The sequence below is a fragment of the Nerophis ophidion genome, linkage group LG16, assembly GCF_033978795.1.
Source record: "Nerophis ophidion isolate RoL-2023_Sa linkage group LG16, RoL_Noph_v1.0, whole genome shotgun sequence".
Classification (NCBI taxonomy): Eukaryota; Metazoa; Chordata; class Actinopteri; order Syngnathiformes; family Syngnathidae; genus Nerophis; species Nerophis ophidion.
The window spans coordinates 20,297,919-20,317,697 of NC_084626.1; the positions used below are offsets into that span (position 1 = coordinate 20,297,919).

A 19,779-nucleotide genomic window follows, 5' to 3' on the forward strand; every position below is an offset into this window, starting at 1 on the left:
TAGACACCTTTTTACCTGCATGCTGCCTCCCGCTGTTTCCGACATCTACAAAGCAATTAGCTACCGGCTGCCACCTACTGATATGGAAGAGTATAACACAGTTACGCTGCCGAGCTCTAGACGGCACCGACACTCAACAACAACACATCATTTGCAGACTATAATTACTGGTTTGCAAGAAGTATTTTTAACCCAAATAGGTGAAATTAGGCCATCTCCCACAGCACACCAGACTGTATTTCACGGCACACTTGGAGGGAACATCGTACATGAAGAACATTTGCTTCTGTCTGCGGACATTTTTTACTCCTTCTTAATTATTTTCTTTATTTGCAGGTTACTACTTTGAAATCCCGTCCATCGGCGCCATCAGAATCAACACCCAGGTATTGACAATGGAAGATTGTACACAAAAGTCATGGGAATAAACATGCACCAGCTCATTTACTTCCCCCGCTGACTTGACTTGTGCCTCCATCTTTAAACGCAATGACACAAATCATGTCAGGTGGAAGACTTTACTGAGGAAGTGACAAGGCTTAACATCTTCTGGTGACACGTCTAGTTTCTATAACAATGGCTCTTTTCTTTGTGATCACCCACACACCCACACACGTTTTCAGTTTATGGAGACCTTGGGAAGAACTTTAGTCCATCCATCCATCCATCTTCTTCCTTCTTTCCGAGATCAGGTCGCAGGGGCAGCAGCCTAAGCAGGGTAGCCCAGACTTCTTACCTCTCCCCAACCCATACTTGCCAACCCTCCCGGATTTTCCGGGAGACTCCCGAAATTCAGCGCCTCTCCCGAAAGCCTCCCGGGACAAATTTTCTCCCGAAAATCTCACGAAATTCAGGCGGAGCTGGAGGCCACGCCCCCTCCAGCTTCATGGGGACCTGAGTGACGTGTATAACCAGCGTGTCTGCCCAATGATGTTATAACTGTAGAATGATGGAGAGCGAGTTATTGGTTTCTTATGTGGGTTTATTGTTAGGCAGTTTCATTAACGTCCTCCCAGCGCGGCAACAACACACAACAACAGCAGTCCGTTTTCGTTTACCGTAAAGCAGTTCGTCAGCAATGTTGTGAGACTCTTAAACAGGACAATACTGCCATCTACTGTACATGCATATGGCTAGAAAAACAAGGAATGAGTAGATGAGTGCTATGTGTGTGTAAATGTGTAAATAAATGAACATTGAAATTCAAGTATTTCTTTTATATATATATATATATATATATATATATATATATATATATATATATATATATATATATATATATATATATGTATATGTATATATATACTGTATATATATATACACTGTGTATCTATATATATATATATATATATATATATATATACATTAATATATATAGGCATGACATTATGTTATTTATTCTGTTATTTACAAGTGTAAACTTTTGATCGCTACTGTGTGTATATATATATATATATATATATATATATATATATATATATATATATATATATATATATACACACTGTAAATAACTAAATAAATAACATAATGTCATGCCTATATATATTAATGTATATATATATGTGTATATATATATATATATATATATATATACATATATACATATGAAATACTTGACTTGGTGAATCTAGCGGTAAATATAGAAAAGAATAGAATAGAATAGAATGTACTTTATTGATCCCTGGGGGAAATTCAGCACCACAGTTCGCTCACAATAAAAAAATATTATAATAAATGATATAACAAATATAATATATTATATATATAATATATAATGTATGAATAATATAAATATACTCCTCCCCTCTTAACCACGTCCCGCCCCAACCACGCCCCCCGCTCCACCCCCGACCACACCCCCACCCCCACCTCCCAAAATCAAAGGTCTCAAGGTTGGCAAGTATGCCCCAACCACTTCATCCGGCTCTTCCCGGGAAGAACTTTAGTCCATCCATCCATCCATCCATCCATCCATCCATCCATCCATCTACCTCATCTTATCCGGGGTCAGGTCACGGGGGCAGCAGCCTAAGCAGGGAAGCCCAGACTCACCTCTCCCCAACCACTTCATTCAGCTCTTCCCGGGGGATCCCGAGGTGTTCCCAGGCCAGCCGGGAGACAGATTCTTCCCAAAATGTCCTGGGTCTCCAGCGTGGCCTCCTACCAGTCAGACATGCCCTAAACACCTCCTTTGGGAGACATTCGGGTGGCATCCTGACCAGATGCCAGAACCACCTCATCTGGCTCCTCTCGAAGAACTTTAGTCCACGCTGTGAAAAAGAGTCAGTAGATTTTACAGCAAAAACTGTCCGCTCTGTAAAAACAAAAGTGTTACCATTCTTCATTATACAGCAATATTGTGCAGCAGAGCAGCGACAGAACCAATGTTGTAAGTAGACGAGGAGTAAACTGCTGAGTTTGCATAATAGCAAAACCCCCCAAAAGTGCCAACACTTTCAAGCGCAAGAAGAGCTGGATAAAGCTGCTGGATGCTGACCACTCATGAGTCAAATGCATCTACTACCATCTTGTGGCGGTAATTTAATAAAATACATCAGGAGTTTGCCGACAGTCACAGCTATCATGTTTTTCGTTAACTGGATTAGAGTTGTAGGGTATTGTACTCCGTGGCCTAGTGGTTAGAGTGTCCGCCCTAAGATCGGTAGGTTGTGAGTTCAAACCCCGGCCGAGTCATACCGAAGACTATAAAAAATGGGACGCATTACCTCCCTGCTTGGCACTCAGCATAAAGGTTTCGATTTGGGGGTTAAATCACCAAAAATGATTCCTGGTCGCGGCCACTGCTCCCCTCACCTCCCAGGGGTGATCAAGGGTGATTGGTCAAATGCAGAGAATAACTTTATACCGGTACTGGTATAGTATCACGGTACTAATGAATCAAAAACGGTACTATACCCTGTTTGAAAAGTACCAGTTCCCGGGCATGAGGTGCGTCGTTACGTCATGACATTGCTGGTTTACTAGCAGACCAGCATGTTTGGCAACGCACAATCACAAAATACTTACAAGCAGACACAGTGTCTTGACAGAAAAGGGAGAACGGACGCATTTTGGCTTAAAAACTAACAATAAAGGTGACGTTATAACACTGAAACACCCTTAGGAAGAGGTGCTTTAAGACATGGCTAGCTAGCTAGCGGTGAACGTCCATTCGCATTCTGCAATGTTTTAGCTACTTCTAAATCACTAATCCTTGTCTCCATGGCGACAAATAAAGTAAGTTTCTTACAAGTATCATCCCTGCAGGACGAGGAATAGCTAAACATGCTTCACTACACACCGTAGGAGGATAAGATAGCTAACCGCTAACAGCAAGCTAGCACCCTGAATGTAAACAAATGCCATGGATGGATGCACATATAACATCCACTGTAGATAGATAGATAGATAGATAGATAGATAGATAGATAGATAGATAGCACTTTATTGATTCCTTCAGGAGAGTTCAATGATACCAAGTACAATAGCGTGTCTGGTCAATAGTACTATGATTACATCGATTTTTTTTTATTGTCACAAATTTTGTTTTCCGTTTTTTTAAATTCATATTATGTTTATAAACTCAGGAAATATGTCCCTGGACACATGAGGACTTTGAATATGACCAATGTATGATCCTGTAACAACTTGGTATCGGATTGTTACCTAAATGTGTGGTATCATCCAAAACTAATGTAAAGTATCCAAACAACAGAAGAATAAGTGATTATTACATTTTAACAGAAGTGTAAAAAGAACATTAAAAGAGAAAGTAAACATATATGAACAATAAATGAATAAGTGGATTAATAATCTTTTTTTACAGCTTGTCTCTCATACTTTTGACAAAATAGAATGATCAATGACACAATATGTTACTGCATATGTCAGCAGCTAAATTAGGAGCCTTTGTTTGCTTACTTACTAATAAAAGACAAGTTGTCTTGTATGTTCACTTTTTTATTTAAGGACAACATTGTTCTCTGATTGCAATAAGAAACATATGTTCAATTCACCGTAATATTTTTTTGTTAAAATAAACCCAATAAGGCCTTTTTTTTTTTTGTGGTCCCCCTTATTTAGAAAAGTATCAAAATACATTTTGTTGCCGGTACCAGTAATAAATATTGGTACCGGGTAGAGAAACGCGGTTTGCGGTCTCATCCGCGGAGTCCGCGGATAAACCGCGGGTCGGGCGGGTGACATGACGAAAAAATAGATTTTAAATAGATTCGGGCGGGTGGCGGTTGAACCATTTGGAAATATATGATATACATGGTATGGTTCAGAGATCGGTAACCTTTACCGTTCAAAGAGCCATTTTGGACCCGTGTCACAAAGCGAAGAAGACATTAGTTGACATAAACATTCTCAAGAATGTCTACTGGCTGTTACCCATTTAATAAGTATTAGGGCGTGCTATGAAGCATTTGCCTTTGACGCCTTCTACAACATGTACAATTTACTTGTAAGTCCAGCAATATGTTGTGTGTGGCTTCCACTGACACATGCACACGACTGCAAGGCCTACTGGGTGATACAGAGTACACTAATGGTTGTGATATAAACAATTTTAACACTCTTACTAATATGTGCCACACCAAACAAGAATGACAAACACATTTCGGGAGAACATCCTCACAGTAACACAACATAAACGCAACACAACAAATACCCAGAATCCTTTAAATCCATGAAAATTCCTGACTATATTATACACCCCACTAGCAGCAAATCCCGCCAACCCCCCGTGCGTCGGTAAGGTCGGCGGGGTTGGCGGCGCGGGGGTGTAAAATATATTCAGGAAGTGTCATGGATGCAAAGGATTCTGGGTATTTGTTGTGTTGCGTTTATGTTTTGTTACTGAGAGGATGTTCTCCTGAAATGTGTTTATCAATCTTGTTTGGTGTGGCTTCACAGCGTGGCGCATATTAGTAAGAGTGTTAAAATTGTTTATATCACAACCATTAATGTACTCTGTATCACCCAGTATGCCCTTCAATCTTGTACGTGTGTTTGCGAAAGCTGCATACAACATGTTGCTGGATTGGCAAACAGTTCATACATGTTGTTGAAGGTGTCAAAGGCAATGGCTTCACAGCACGCCCTTATTCCCGATATCTGAATGATCACAATCGGATATTCGCTAGAACGTTAGCGGCTCCCATTGCCTTCGTTACTTTGTGACATGGGTCAAATTAGCTCTTTAATTGGTAAAGGTCGCCGACTCCGGATATATAACATATATACTGGTGGGCAGTTGCGGTTCTGATAAAAAGTTGGTTCGGGTGGATGACGACTTTAGTGATGCGGTTGCGGATGATATAATTGCATATCCGCTCATCTCTAGTACCTGGACAACGCTAAACTGGATGTTAATTAAGAATTATTTGCTTTAGTCGACCACAACCCCGACTATAGCAGACCTAAGTGTTATTTCCTGCCTTGTCAAATGAAAATAAGAATTGGATGGACTGTGTGTTAATAGTAAGAACATGTATTTGAGTGCAAGGTGATGATTATCTTCCATCCATCCATTCATCCATTTTCTACCGCTTATTCCCTTTGAGATCGCAGGGGCGCTGGTGCCTTTCTCAGCTACAATTAGGCGGAAGGCGGTGTACACCCTGGACAAGTCGCCACCTCATCACAGGGCCGTGATGATTATCTTGTTAATATGAATGATAGGAGCAGTAATGGCCTATTAGTGGCCTAGCAGGGCTGCTGTGACTTTATGTGCTTTGGCTCCTTTGCGCCACAAATCTGTGCTTGCTACCTTTATTATGTTCCCTAGATTGTTCTAGCCAGGCGTAAAATTCCCCTTCTACTCCGTGAAAAGGTCTGGCCGTCAGCGTCCTGATGGAATATCTCCCCGTGGCGCGTCTAAGCGGACTTTTATTGAGCTAATAATAGAATAGGTTATGCCTGTCAGCACCTCACTGTTCAGGCCGGGAAAGCAAATAGGAGCTCGATGGTGGAGAGACTCCCCCAAACCCCCAACCCCTGTCTCTTTGAAGGATATATATATACTCAAAGGTCAAAATTTACCAAAAAATGTGCTTGTGCTGTTTTCAATGTTGACGTTACCGTGACAATTGTCATGAGCCACACTTTTTTTGCACATTAAGAATACAGTAATACCTTTTTATTGCATCACTCAGCTGGAACATACTAGAAATACTTAATTCAGACACTTCCTCGGCGAGCTAATCACCTTGGTGCAGGTACCGTGGTGAACACAATAGCAGAGTACTCTGAATTCCACCCTTTCTTAAAGAAATAAATGATGTTCTTGGTAAAATATCTGCAAAATTACGAAATAATAATGGCGCTATCCATCCAACCATCTTCTTCCACTTATCCGAGGTCGGGTCACGGGGGCAGTAGCCTAAGCAGGGAGGCCCAGACTTCCCTATATGAATATAATAATGGACCCAATATATCATAAAAACTGTCTTTCATTGATTAACAATGTTTTAACATTATCTTAAGATTATCTTTACTAAACATCTTGTGATTTTTAATATTATCTGAATATTATTTTAATATATTAGCCTTAACATAACATCATCTTAAGGGTATCTAAATCGTATCCTAACATTATCTCAATGTTATCGGAATACTATCTTAACATTATCTAAATATTGTGTTAACATTATCTTAATATCTAAACATCTTAATATGATTTCAATATCTGAAAATTATTTTATCATCTTAGTGCATAACCTTAACATCTAAATAGTATATATATATTTTATCTTAACACAATCTTAATATCTTAAAATTATTGCCAAACAAAAAAATACACAATAATACCATAATAATACAATTCTAATTCCCAGCAACATTCAGAGTAGCAATCAACAGAGCAATAGAGAAGACACACAAACATGTGACACAAAACAATCCAAAAGTAGGCAAACAAACATCTTAATATTATCTTAACATTAATATTATCTAAACATTATCTCAATAATATCTTAATAGTATGTTAACATTATCTTAATATTATCTAAACATATTAATAGGATTTTAATATTATCTTAGCATATATGAGGTGGCGACTTGTCCAGGGTGTACCCTGCCTTCCGCCCGATTGTAGTTGAGATAAGCACCAGTGACCCCAAAAGGGACAAGCGAAAGAAAATGGATGATTGGATATCTTAACATTTTTTTTTGCTGTGTTATATTTTATATTGCCACTATGGTACATTTTTAGTCTACTTTATACATACATTATACTTTCCATCCTTTGAAACTGAGTTACTGTGCGGAACAATGTCCCTTGTGGATCAACAACGTTTGTCTAAGTCTAATCTTAATAGTATGTAAATATGATCTTAATATTATCTAAGTAATATCTCAATATTATCTTAGCATTATTTAAAAATCATCTTCTTAGCTAAATAGTATCTTAACATTGTCTCAACATTATCTTTATATAATATAAACATTGTCTTAGGGTCAAATGCAGAGAATAATTTCGCCACACCTAGTGTATATGTGACAATCATGGGTACTTTAATTTTAATATAATTTTTTTCCATCCATCCATCCATTTCCTACCGCTTGTCCCTTTCGGGGCCACAGGGGGTGCTGGAGCCTATCTCAGCTGCATTTGGGCGGAAGTTTTATTTGAATATTATGTTAACATTATCTTAAAGGGGAACATTATCACCAGACTTATGTAAGCGTCAATATATACCTTGATGTTGCAGAAAAAAGACCATATGTTTTTTTTAACGATTTCCGAACTCTAAAAGGGTGAATTTGGCGATTGAAACGCCTTTCAATTGTTCGCTGTCGGAGCAATGACCTTTCACCCGTGACGTCACAACATGAAGCAATCCATTTTCTCAATCTTATTACACACATCAAGTCAAATCAGCTCTGTTATTTTCCGTTTTTTCGACTGTTTTCCCGTACCTTGGAGACATCATGCCTCGTGGGTGTGTTGTCGGAGGTTGTAACAACACGATCACAGACGGATTCAAGTTGCACTGGTGGCCAAAAGATGCGAAAGTCCCTCGTTTGTTTCGCACTCTTTACCGACGACAGCTATGCTATGACAGAGATGGCAAGAATGTGTGGATATCCTGCGACACTCAAAGCAGATGCATTTCCAACGATAAAGTCAAAGAAATCTGCAATACTGGAAAATAGAACACCACTGAATCTGCCGGAGTGCGAGCTATTCAGGGACGACGGCAGTCTCTTCCCGCAGACGAGCAATGTAAACCCCCTGGATATGTTGGCTAAGACGTAATTTATGCCACTTCTTTTTGTGTCTCATTTTGTCCACCAAACTTATAACGTTGTGCATGAATGCACAAAGGTGAGTTTTGTTGATGTTATTGACTTATGTGCTAATCAGACATATTTGGTCACGGCATGACTGCAAGCTAATCGATGCTAACATGCTATTTAGGCTAGCTTTATGTACATATTGCATCATTATGCCTCATTTGTAGCTATATTTGCATCCAGCCTTTCCCTCCACCCACATTTAATCCCAAACAAACACATACCAATCATTGGTTAGAAGGCGATCGCCGAATTCCTCCTCGCTTCCTCCCGTGCCGCTGTCTGTCGTGATATGGCTCAATAGCTTCAGTTCCTTCTTCAATTTCGTTTTCGCTACCTGCCTCCACACTCCAACCATCCGTTTCAATACAGTACATGCGTAATCTGTTGAATCGCTTACGGCGCTGAAATCCAAGTCTGAATCCGAGCTAATATCGCTATACTTTTCTGTGCTATCCGCCATGTTTGTTTCTGTGTGGTCACGCTGTGACGTCACAAGATAATGGACGGGTGGATATAACGACGGTTAAAATCAGGCACTTTGAAGCCGTTTTCTGGGATATTGTGTGATGGGTAAAATTTTTAGAAAAACTTTGAAAAATAAAATAAGCCACTGGGAACTGATTTTTATTGGTTTTAACCCTTCAGAAATTGTGAAAATGTTCCCCTTTACCATATCATAGCATTTTCTTAAAACTATAGTATTCATTATCTTCACATTAACCAGCCAACAACAGCTGCATCTCTCCAGATCGTGTCTTATTGTGTGTGGATGCAGTTTTTTACTTGAAGAGCATCATTCTAATAACAATAAAAATAACATTTTAGGATGTCAGCAAAAGACATTAGACTTGTGTCTGTGGTGAAAATATCTTTGCAAGTGTCTCGTGAGGCTGCAGTCAACACCGATTCCATGTAAACACGCCGTGGATCAATAACTTGATAGAAGAAAAAGAGAGCATGAGTGTTTGCTTTTATTTTCAACCCATTTGAGCTTCACAGTGTTTGACTCGAATGTGTTTTAATAGCTCCTTGGAGTGATGTAATGCAGCCTTGAGGTTTTCTAGTCTGCTGCTGCTGACCTACTGCTTTTTGTGACAACCCTTGATTGACTCTCATGGTTTTATGAATACTCAAATGTGCACAAGACAAGCTGTAAAATGCTGTGTTTTCTCCTCTCGTGTGCTCTTAGGAGTACCTGGACGTGCTGGGCAGACCCATGGTGTTGGCTGGCTCCAAAGCAAAACAGGTCCAGTGGACCAATGTTTACCAAGATGCTTTGGTAAGGAAGAACGCCAAAGACATTCTCTGCGCTCTTCACCTCCGAGGCCTCATTGTGTTTGTTCATTAGGGTTTGGGTCTTGTCATCACGGGGACGATGCCGGTCTTCAACCTCACCGCTGACACGGCAAGCTCTCAGGTAGACGTCACAAGAGGCAGCAGCGCCCCTGTGAGGATCATTACATTACCACCACTGCTGTTATCGCCACGGCAGCACTTGGCGTCCACGTTTCATCCTGTTGCCAAGTGTTTACTCTCAGCTTATCGCTGAGGCGTAACGCACAAGTGATATCGCTAATCAGCACATCTCCCTCTTAAGACGGCGAGGAGAGCGTCTTTCCCCGCGTAACGCTGACGCTCTCTTTGTGTGTTCTGGCACAGAATCAGCTCATCCTGGGAGTCATGGGAGTAGACATTGCCATCAACGAAATCAAGAAGAAGACCCCTACATACAGAGTCAGCAAGATTCACACTGGCATTAAACGATCACCTTACAAGCATGATGTCATCCTCTCTCATCTGTCACCCTCACAGCTGGGAGCCAATGGCTACACCTTTGCGACAGATCCAAACGGTTATGTCCTGCTTCATCCCAACTTGCAACCAAAGGTGTGTCCACAATGTAGATATAACAAAAACTTCGTACTGAACGTGTCCACATCCTGTCTTGTCCACACAGATCATTAACTTCAGAGAGCCAGTCACTCTGGACTTTCTAGATGCTGAACTGGAGGACAACAACAAAGAAGAGGTTAGAAATCTATCTTTACGAACATGCTGAGAAAACTCGTCACGCACAGCTAAATGAAGTTCATAATAATAGTAACAATTACAATAACAATTATTGTAATGAGATGAGGCAAATTACTGAAGGAATTGCGTGTGAATGCTCCAATGCTGAAGTTCAACTGAAATGCTGACAGAATGTTGTATGAATGCAAGAATAGTTTGAGTGTTGGAATGGTTTGAATTTTGAAGCATTTCAATTTCCAGGAAAAACGGAATTTGGTTTGGAACTAGGGAAAGTATTGGCTTCAATGTCCAGGATGAGTGAAATGTGTTAAAGATGGAATGGTTTGAATAGGTTGAAAACTGTGGGAATTGTAGAAGTGTGAAAAATGGATTTTGAATGAGGAAAATGTCCATCAAAGCTGAGAATTCGAGGAAATCCGGGAATTTTTTTTTGTAATTGTTCAAACGGAGCACACAATTCCTGAACAGGCTGAATATTTGTCAGGACTGTGACTTGGATTAGTTTTGCTTCTTCGATGCAGAGAGAATTTGGGACGAGCCAGGCGTGAGTTCAGGTACATGATTAATTTATTTACACACTAAATACAAAAAAAAAAGCAAACCAAGGGCGCTCACAAGGAGGTACAAATACTGAGCTACAAAATACAAACAAGAAACAAAACCACTTGCTCGATGGCATGAATAAGAATGAACTTTAAACAAAAACAGCACGATGCATTGGCTATGAAAAACTAAAACAAAACACTTACTGTGACAAAAACAGGGGGCATGAACAGCAAGGTGCGTGGCAGGTGGTCGAGGGCATGAAGGATGTGCAGCATAGGTAGGCAAGCATGTAGCACGTAATATGCATACGCAAGCAATAGCAAAGTTCCCAGATCGAGAAACAGAAAGCAAATGACTTAAATAGTGGCTATGGTGATGAGAAACAGGTGTGGGGCTGAGGGCAGGGCCGTGGCTTGGAGACCAGGTGGAAACTAACGAGTATCTATGGTAACAAACAAAACCAGGAAGTGTCAAACGGGAAACAAGAGTCCAAAACAAAACACAACATGATCAAATATAAAACTGATTTATAGATGTGACAATATTTTGAAGTTGGAAAACAGATTAAACAATGAGAGGAGTTGTGGTAATTTGAAAAATGTCCCATTCTTTTCAATGAGAATTTCATGGAAATTTGGAAATTTCTTGAAAATAGGGACATTTTTTGAAAAATGCAAAACAATTTGAATGTTCTGAATGAGTTTAAATAGTTGGTGTTGGAATTTTTTAAATAGGTCGAATAATGTTGAAGTAGAAAAGTTTTTAATAGAGAAACGGTATAACAGAATTCCTGGAATTTTCAGAACACCGGGAATTTTTCCAGTTAAAAAAAAACATTGTTTTTCGTCTTTATTAAGAGGAATAATTTGTCATTGGAACGGTTGAAATGGGTTTAAAAAATGTGGAAGGAGTAGTCGACAGAAAATAGGGTGAAAAAAGGGTTTGAAAAAAACAGAATTCTAGGAATTCCTGGAATTTTTTGGAACTTGAAAAAATTATAGTTTGAATGTGCAGGATGAGTGGAATTTGTTGAAGGTGGAATGGTTTGAATTGGTTGAACAATTTGGAAATGGTGGAAGTTTGAAAAAAATAGGCAATTCATTTTGAATGGGAAAAATGTTCCGGAAAACCTGGAAATCTGGGAATTTTTGGAATTTGCCAAAGGAAAGCTTGCGATTCCCGAATAAGCTTAACAGTTAAAAGTTGGAACAGTTTTTGGTTGTTTGAAAAATGTGGAAGGTAGAGCCCGCCAAAATCTGTAGAAGAATAGTAATAATAAATAAATACATTTTGGTGTAGAAAACCATATGTGTGAATGCTTAAGAGCATGCACACAATAATAAGGATGATAACACAACTAAATCAAGTTCACAATAATTAAAAAATAATAACACAACTAGATTAAGCCCATAAAATAATAACTACGCAAATTACACTTAATCAAGCTCAAGGGACTGAGACCAATCCATCCAATTGTTTTCTATGCTGCTTATTTACGTTAAGGTCGCGAGTTAGCTGGAGCCTATCCCAGCTGACTTTAGATGAGTGGCACCGTTGACTGGTAGCCAGCTAATAGCAGGGCACATGCTGTTTATAGACAACCCACCATTTAAACTCACATTCATACCTATCGGCAATTAAGAGTCTTCAATGAATCTAATATGTTTGGAATGAGGGAGTAAGCCAGATCACCTGGAGAAAACCCACACACGCAACAAGGTTAAATAAAGAAGATAACATTGTGAAGTCGATCAAAAGTACATCAGGAGGTTGTCTACAGCCACCGCTGTTGCTGCCGATGTTTTTCACTTTAATATGAGACAACAGTTATTTTCTTTTGTTGGCTATTCACTAAATGAGACTCTGATAACGAATAGAAGTGTTAATTGGAATATGTATGGTTAAATAAAACAGCCATATGCTTAGATGAATTAATCACTCTTGAATATATATGTATACTTGTTTTTTAGGGGGAGATTCACCTCAACGACAGCATAGTCTGACCATTTATACGTTTAACGTGGTCCACAGTAGCATTTCACTTAGCATGCATTTGTTGTTGTTTTAATGTCCTCTCCGTGTCTTTCTCTCTCTCTTTCTCTCTCTCTCTCTCTCTCTCTCTCTCTCTCTCTCTCTCTCGTCCTTCGCCTCTCAGATCAGAAGACAAATGATTGATGGCAAATCGGGGCAAAGGAAAATCAAGACGCTCATTAAGTCGGTTGATGAGGCAAGTCGTCCATAAACGAGACTCGCTCGTGTTTAAAGGCCTACTGAAATGAGATCTTCTCATTTAAACGGGAATAGCAGGTCCATTCTATGTGTCATACTTGATCATTTTGCGATATTGTCATATGTTTGCTGAAAGGATTTAGTAGAGAACATCGACGATAAAGTTTGCAACTTTTGGTCGCTAATAGAAAAGCCCTGCCTTTAACAGAAGTATGTGCGCGTGTCCTCACGAGTTGCAGGGCTCCACACATATTCACATTGTTTTTAATGGGAGCCACCAGCAGTAAGAGCAATTCGGACCGAGAAAGCGACAATTTCCCACTTAATTTGAGCGAGGATGAAAGATTTGTGAATTAGGATATTGATCGTGAAGGAATAGAAAAAAAAATAATAATAAAAAAAAATAAAGCGACGGCTCCGGGCGGCGGTAGTGTGAGCGTTTCAGATGTAATTAGACACATTTACTAGGATAATTCTGGAAGATCGCTTATCTGCTTATTGTTTTAGTGAGATTTTAAAGATTGTAAAAGATTGTAAAGACATACCTCGAGGTCGGATGGCTGTGGTGAACACAAAGTGTCTCAGAGAGAAGCCGAGGAGCCAAGCTCACAGCTGCCTTTCTTGACAGCTGCTGCAGGATGACGAATAATCCAATGATGTCTCCGGTAAGATATACATCACAATTTCCCATCCTGGTTGACGTAGAGAAAACATGTTCGCATGACCGCTCCGCTTCAAACAAACAAAGAAACATTGGCTGTGTCTCGGTGCTAAAGACAGCTGCAATCCACCGCTTTCCACCAACAGGATTGTTTTTTTATAGTCTCCATTATTAAATGATCAAATTGCAAAAGATTCAGCAACACAGATGTCCAAAATACTGTGTAATTATGCGATTAAAGCAGACGACTTTTAGCCGCGAGTGGTGCAGCTGTTAATATTTCCTGACAGTCAGTGACGTCACGCGTACGCGTCATCATTCCGCCACGTTTTCAACAAGAAACTCGCGGGAAATTTAAAATTGCAATTTAGTAAACTAAAAAGGCCGTATTGGCATGTGTTAAAATGTTAATATTTCATCATTGATATATAAACTATCAAACTGCGTGGTTGGTAGTAGTGGGTTTCAGTAGGCCTTTAAAGCCGCTCCTCCCCACGTTAGAGCGTCGTCAACAATACCAGATTATCATGGCATGTGCGGAGAAGGTAACGTGTTGTGTTGCATTTGACGTCAACAGAGGTACATTGACGAGGCCGTGCGGACGTACACGTGGACGCCTGTGGACGGCACTGACTACAGGTAGGTGAAAGGTCAACAAGGTAGTCCATAAGGTATTATTATTATTAAGCTGTATATTATTATTAAAACATGTCTTTTTCTCTTTGTTTTCGGTTGAGCCAGGTATTCTTTAAGGTATTACAGCCTGGCACGGTGCTGCTTCATGCAAATGAGGCTTTAATCCTCTTGTGTCACAACCTCGACAACAACATTCGAGAAAATCACCCTAAGCATTTTTTAATTGCACGGTTTTTTTCATTTGCAAACATTTGAGCTTACACTGTAATATTTGCTTTCGGCAAACAGTTTGCAAATTAGTCTAAAATGTGCTGTTAAACAATCTATATTTTTTCTGCCAGCAGTTGTTACTGATATACTTTTTATTTTTTAGAAGTCCAAAAACATGTCAAAAATTGTTGTACAATATTGAACAGTGGAACTTTGATTTATGAACTTAATCTGTTCTTAAACAAGGTTTTTAAATCAAAAAGTTTATATCGTGAAGCGTATTTCTCCACAATAAACAATGTAAATCTGAATAATTGGTTACAGCCTTGTCAGAAGTCCCTATTTTAGTTAAGACTTGTACGCTTAGAACACAATATAAAGTGCCATAATAGCATAGTACTGTACCAGTGATGTGCGGTGGACTAAACAACAGGTGAGGCATACCTACTTTTTTTTTCTTCTTTTTTTTTTTAACTTAAATTCATATGTGCCGCTCTAATCAGTGTTGCTTTAGCTTGCACATCAGGGTTACAGGGAAAAAAAGGGAGTTATTCGCTTTCATAAAAAACGTTATCATAATGATGTTATGATATGATAAATGGGTCCAAAAAGTATTTGATAAAGTTATTAAATACTTTTTGGTACCATTTGCTTCTAACAAAATAAATCAAGTATTGTGAGTGTATATTACCTTTCTGTATTTGCATCTGAAGCAGCAATAGCTATCTTCCATGAAAACGTACTTTGTATGATCGCATTCATTTTGTCTTAAAGTCCAGTTTAGAGAAGTATTTCATCTTTGATACAGTATATAATCCTCCATATTGGCACACAGATTCATTTATTTCAATTTTATTCCAAGAAATTAAACAATATTTTTGCATCCGACAAAAAACACCTACAAACGCTGGCTTACTCTAATAAAAATGCCATGTTTGTTATCAATACAGTTAAAAAAAAAGAAAAGAAAAAAACTCTGGCTTCCGCTGGAGAGACCTGTGTCTGCTCGCTTGAGCGCCCCCACTGGCGAGTCAGAGTACTGCTGAGGCATTGAACTGCAAGTTGACAATGTATCGCCCCCTACCTTGAGGCAGAGGTACTTGCTGCCTCATGACCTGCCTTTTCCACGTAGCAACAAGCATGCAGCCCATCGCACGCACACGCCCAATACACATTGTGTGTAGCTGTGGAGGCACCACCTGTGTCTGCCTCACTTCTCATCTGCTGCATTGTTTTGATCAGGAAACAGGGAATTTCCAGCAAATTTGACCATGAAATTTATCAAAATATACAGGAACCACACCAAAATCAAATAGAAAGCATAAACCAAAAGAGAAATATTAAAACTTATTTTTTTTTTATTACTTAATTTTGGAACATCTCATGGTTAAGCCACCAGGTGGCAGGTGAGGCACTGCCTCATTTGCCTCCCCTGAAAGCACGTCACTGTACTGTACTATATATTAAAGTTAAAAGTTGAAGTTAAAGTACCAATGCGTGTCACACACACACTAGGTGTGGCAATTTTTTTCTCTGCATTTGACCCATCACACTTGATTATCCCCTGGGAGGTGAGAGGAGAAGTGAGCAGCAGTGGTGGCCGCACCCAGGAATCATTTTTGGTGATTTAACCCCCAGTTCCAACCTTTGATGCTGAGTGCCAAGCAGGTAGCTATAACAAGGAGGCGATAAATGAACTATCTCTTTATTAACAAGCTAAAACAACAACTACGAGCAGAGCTGTGCAGTATGCGCAGCTCTGCCCACACACAAAAAAGTCCTTTTGGTGCCCTCACAAACAATCAGAAATCACAATAATCGTTAACTTTAACAACCGAATTTCTAAAATAATAAACATTTTCAAATGTAAAATCCACATACAGTACATTTAAATCAGCAACAGAGCAGGAGGGGGAAATGGAGAGGATGGGAGGGCCAGGGCTGTGTGTGTGGCATGTGTGCACGTGCGTGAGGTTTTGGAAGACTTCCCGCTGAACGAGAGGAAGTAGTGTTCTCCACCGCTGTGAAATAAGTCCTCTTCCGTATTTTTTCCAGAAAAGTCCCGATTAAAAATTTGCTCTGGTACGAAGCTGGCCGGATTTCTCAATCTCTTCGATACGAGCAGGCACAAAATGTCTGCCGGCGGGACACAAAATGAATGAATGAAACATTCGTAGACAGAGACAAGGTTCGCACACGGAGGCATATTTGGAGCGATCTAAAAGTTTGTCATCTACAAAAGTTTGTAGATGAAGGGGTTCTTAAATCGAAGTTCCACTGTTATGTTCTGCCACTTTAAAGGGGAACTGCCCTCTTTTGGAATTTAGCGTATCGTTCACAATCCTTATCAGAGACAAGAGGACGGATGTATTGTTTTTATGCATTCCAACTCGTAAATAAAAGTCCGCTTACAATGGAGCCAAAAACTGTCAACAATACTCCATTTGCATTTTGTGACTTAAATATTAACCAAGTATTAGTGATATTGTTATTAAGTTAAAGTTAAAGTACCAATGATTGTCACACACACACTAGGTGTGGTGAAATGTGTCCTCTGCATTTGACCCATCCCTTTGTTCCACCCCGTAGGAGATGAGGGGAGCAGTGAGCAGCAGCGGTGGCCGCCCCCGGGAATAATTTTTGGTGATTTAACCCCCAATTCCAACCCTTGATGCTGAGTGCCAAGCAGGGAGGTAATGGGACCCATTTTCATTGTCTTTGGTATGACTCGGCCTGGTTTGTACTCCCAACCTACTGATCTCAGGGCGGACACTCTAACCAGTAGGCCACTGAGTAGGTTATTATAAGCGCTAACGCGGACAAACTGTTTATAGTGGCGCCGTGGTCAAAGGGAGCTAACTTGATTATGTGGCTTTGTTGACAATCTTCAACTGGTAAGTTGCTTTGTTGCCTTGGACCTCATAAAAGTTGATTTTAGATCATAAGTAATTCCTCCCACCTTCATAGTAGAAGGATGAGGACATGCTCTGATGAGTTGGTCAACTTTGCAGCCAATTATTAGTCGCCTGGTTGCCAACCAGCTCTCAGTGAACTTATGGTTAGAGAGTCCACCCTAAGACTGGAAGGTTATGAGTTCAAACCCCGGCCGAGTCATCCAAAAGACTATAAAAAAATGGACCAATTACCTTTCTGCTTGACACTCAGCATCTTAAGGGTTGGAATTGGGGGTTAAATCACCAAATGATTTCTGAGCACGGCCACCGCTGCTGCTCACTGCTCCCCTCGCCTCCCAGTGGGTGATCTAGAGGATAATTTCATCACACCTAGTGTGTGTGTGACTATCAGTAGTACTTAAACTTTCAACTTGGTTCCACCCCCCTTTTCCTTCATCCAAACGGAAATATAAGCACATGCTGACGGTTGGTATTGTACACAGCAACTGATGTTTTATGTTTGTTGGCTCTAATGGAGTCTGCAGTGAGTTGTAATCAGTGATGTTGTTGAAAGAAAAAACGGACGCCGTGATGCGCTCTGAAAATTGCACCACCGTATGCTTAAAACTACTCAGTGGCCTTGTGGTTAGAGTGTCCGCCCTGAGATCAGATCGGTAGATTGTGAGTTCAAACCCCGACCGAGTCATACAAGACTATAAAAATGGGGCCCATTACATACCCTGCTTGGCACTCAGCCTAAAGGGTTGGAATTGGGGGTTGAATCACCAAAATGATCCCTGCTGCTACTCACTGCTCCCCTCACCTTCCAGGGGGTGAACAAGGGGATGGGTCAAATGCAGAAGACAAATTTCACCACACCTAGTGTGTGTGTGTCAGTCATTGGTACTTTAACTTTTTAAATGAGCAAAATATGTAAATATGAAATGTTATTATGAATATGCCTGTTACTACATGATAGATACACTTACATCATGTATACAACACCTTGTTGGAGGTGCCATCCATCCATCTTCTTACGCTTTTTCCGAGGTCTGGTCGCGGTGGCAGGAGCCTAAGCAGGCACTTTCCTTTCCCCAGCCACTTCGTCTAGCTCCTCCCCGGGGATCCTGAGGCGTTCCCAGGCCAGCCGGGAGAGTTGTTTTTTGACTGCATTGGATGGTTGAAATATGTTTAGTAAAATTATACTCAAACATTTCATAAAGTTAAATACAAATAAGGTAACAAAACACATTTCTCTTATCCAAAATAAATATACACAGCAAATTTGGGCATCTACATCAGGGGTCACCAACCTTTTTGAAACCAAGAGCTACTTCTTGGGTACTGATTAATGCGAAGGGCTACCAGTTTGATACACACTTAAATGAATTGCCAGAAATAGCCAATTTGCTCAATTTACCTTTAACTCTATGTTATTATTAATAATTAATGATATTTATCTTTGTGGAAACACTGATCACCTTAATGATTTCTCACAATAAATATATATTTTTGATGACATGTTTCAAATAGGTTAAAATCCAACCTGCGCTTTGTTAGAATATATAACAAATCAGACCAAGCTATATTTCTAACAAAGACAAATCAATATTTCTTCTAGATTTTCCAGAACAAAAATTCTAAAAGAAATTCAATAGACTTTGAAATAAGATTTAAATCTTATTCTACAGATTTTGTAGATTTGCCAGAATATTTTTTTGAATTTTAATCATAATAAGTTTGAAGAAATATTTCACAAATATTTTTCGTTGAAAAAACAGAAGCTAAAATGAAGAATTAAATTATCATTCTTTACAAAAGAAAAATAAATGTACTTGAACATTGATTTAAATTGTCAGGAAAGACGAGGAAGGAACTTAAAAGGTAAAAAGGTATGTGTTTAAAAATCCAAAAATAATTTTTAAGGTTGTATTTTTTCCCTAAAATTGTCTTTCTGGAAGTTATAATAAACAAAGTAAAAAAATAAATGAATTTATTTAAACAAGTGAAGACCAAGTCTTTAAAATATTTTCTTGGATTTTCCAATTCTATTTGAGTTTTGTCTCTCTTAGAATTAAAAATGTCGAGCAAAGCGAGACCAGCTTGCTGGTAAATAAATACAATTTCAAAAATAGAGGCAGCACACTGGTAAGTGCTCCTATTTGAGCTATTTTTAGAACAGGCCAGCGGGCTACTCATCTGGTTCTTACGGGCAACCTGGTGCCCGCGGGCACCGCGTTGGTGACCCCTGGTCTACATCAA

The 19,779-nt window shown here is 39.5% G+C and overlaps 1 protein-coding gene across 3 annotated transcripts in view; it reads left to right on the plus strand.

Moving 5' to 3' along the window:
- cacna2d2a (calcium channel, voltage-dependent, alpha 2/delta subunit 2a) overlaps positions 1-19,779 on the plus strand; it is a 553,278-nt gene that overhangs the window by 482,126 nt on the left and 51,373 nt on the right. For all 3 annotated transcript variants that reach the window (XM_061874585.1, XM_061874586.1, XM_061874587.1), the window contains 8 exons: positions 337-386; positions 9,500-9,589; positions 9,659-9,727; positions 9,970-10,044; positions 10,123-10,197; positions 10,268-10,339; positions 13,043-13,114; positions 14,355-14,416. In XM_061874585.1, coding sequence (XP_061730569.1) covers positions 337-386; positions 9,500-9,589; positions 9,659-9,727; positions 9,970-10,044; positions 10,123-10,197; positions 10,268-10,339; positions 13,043-13,114; positions 14,355-14,416 — 565 coding nt within the window. The remainder of the gene's footprint in view (positions 1-336; positions 387-9,499; positions 9,590-9,658; positions 9,728-9,969; positions 10,045-10,122; positions 10,198-10,267; positions 10,340-13,042; positions 13,115-14,354; positions 14,417-19,779) is intronic.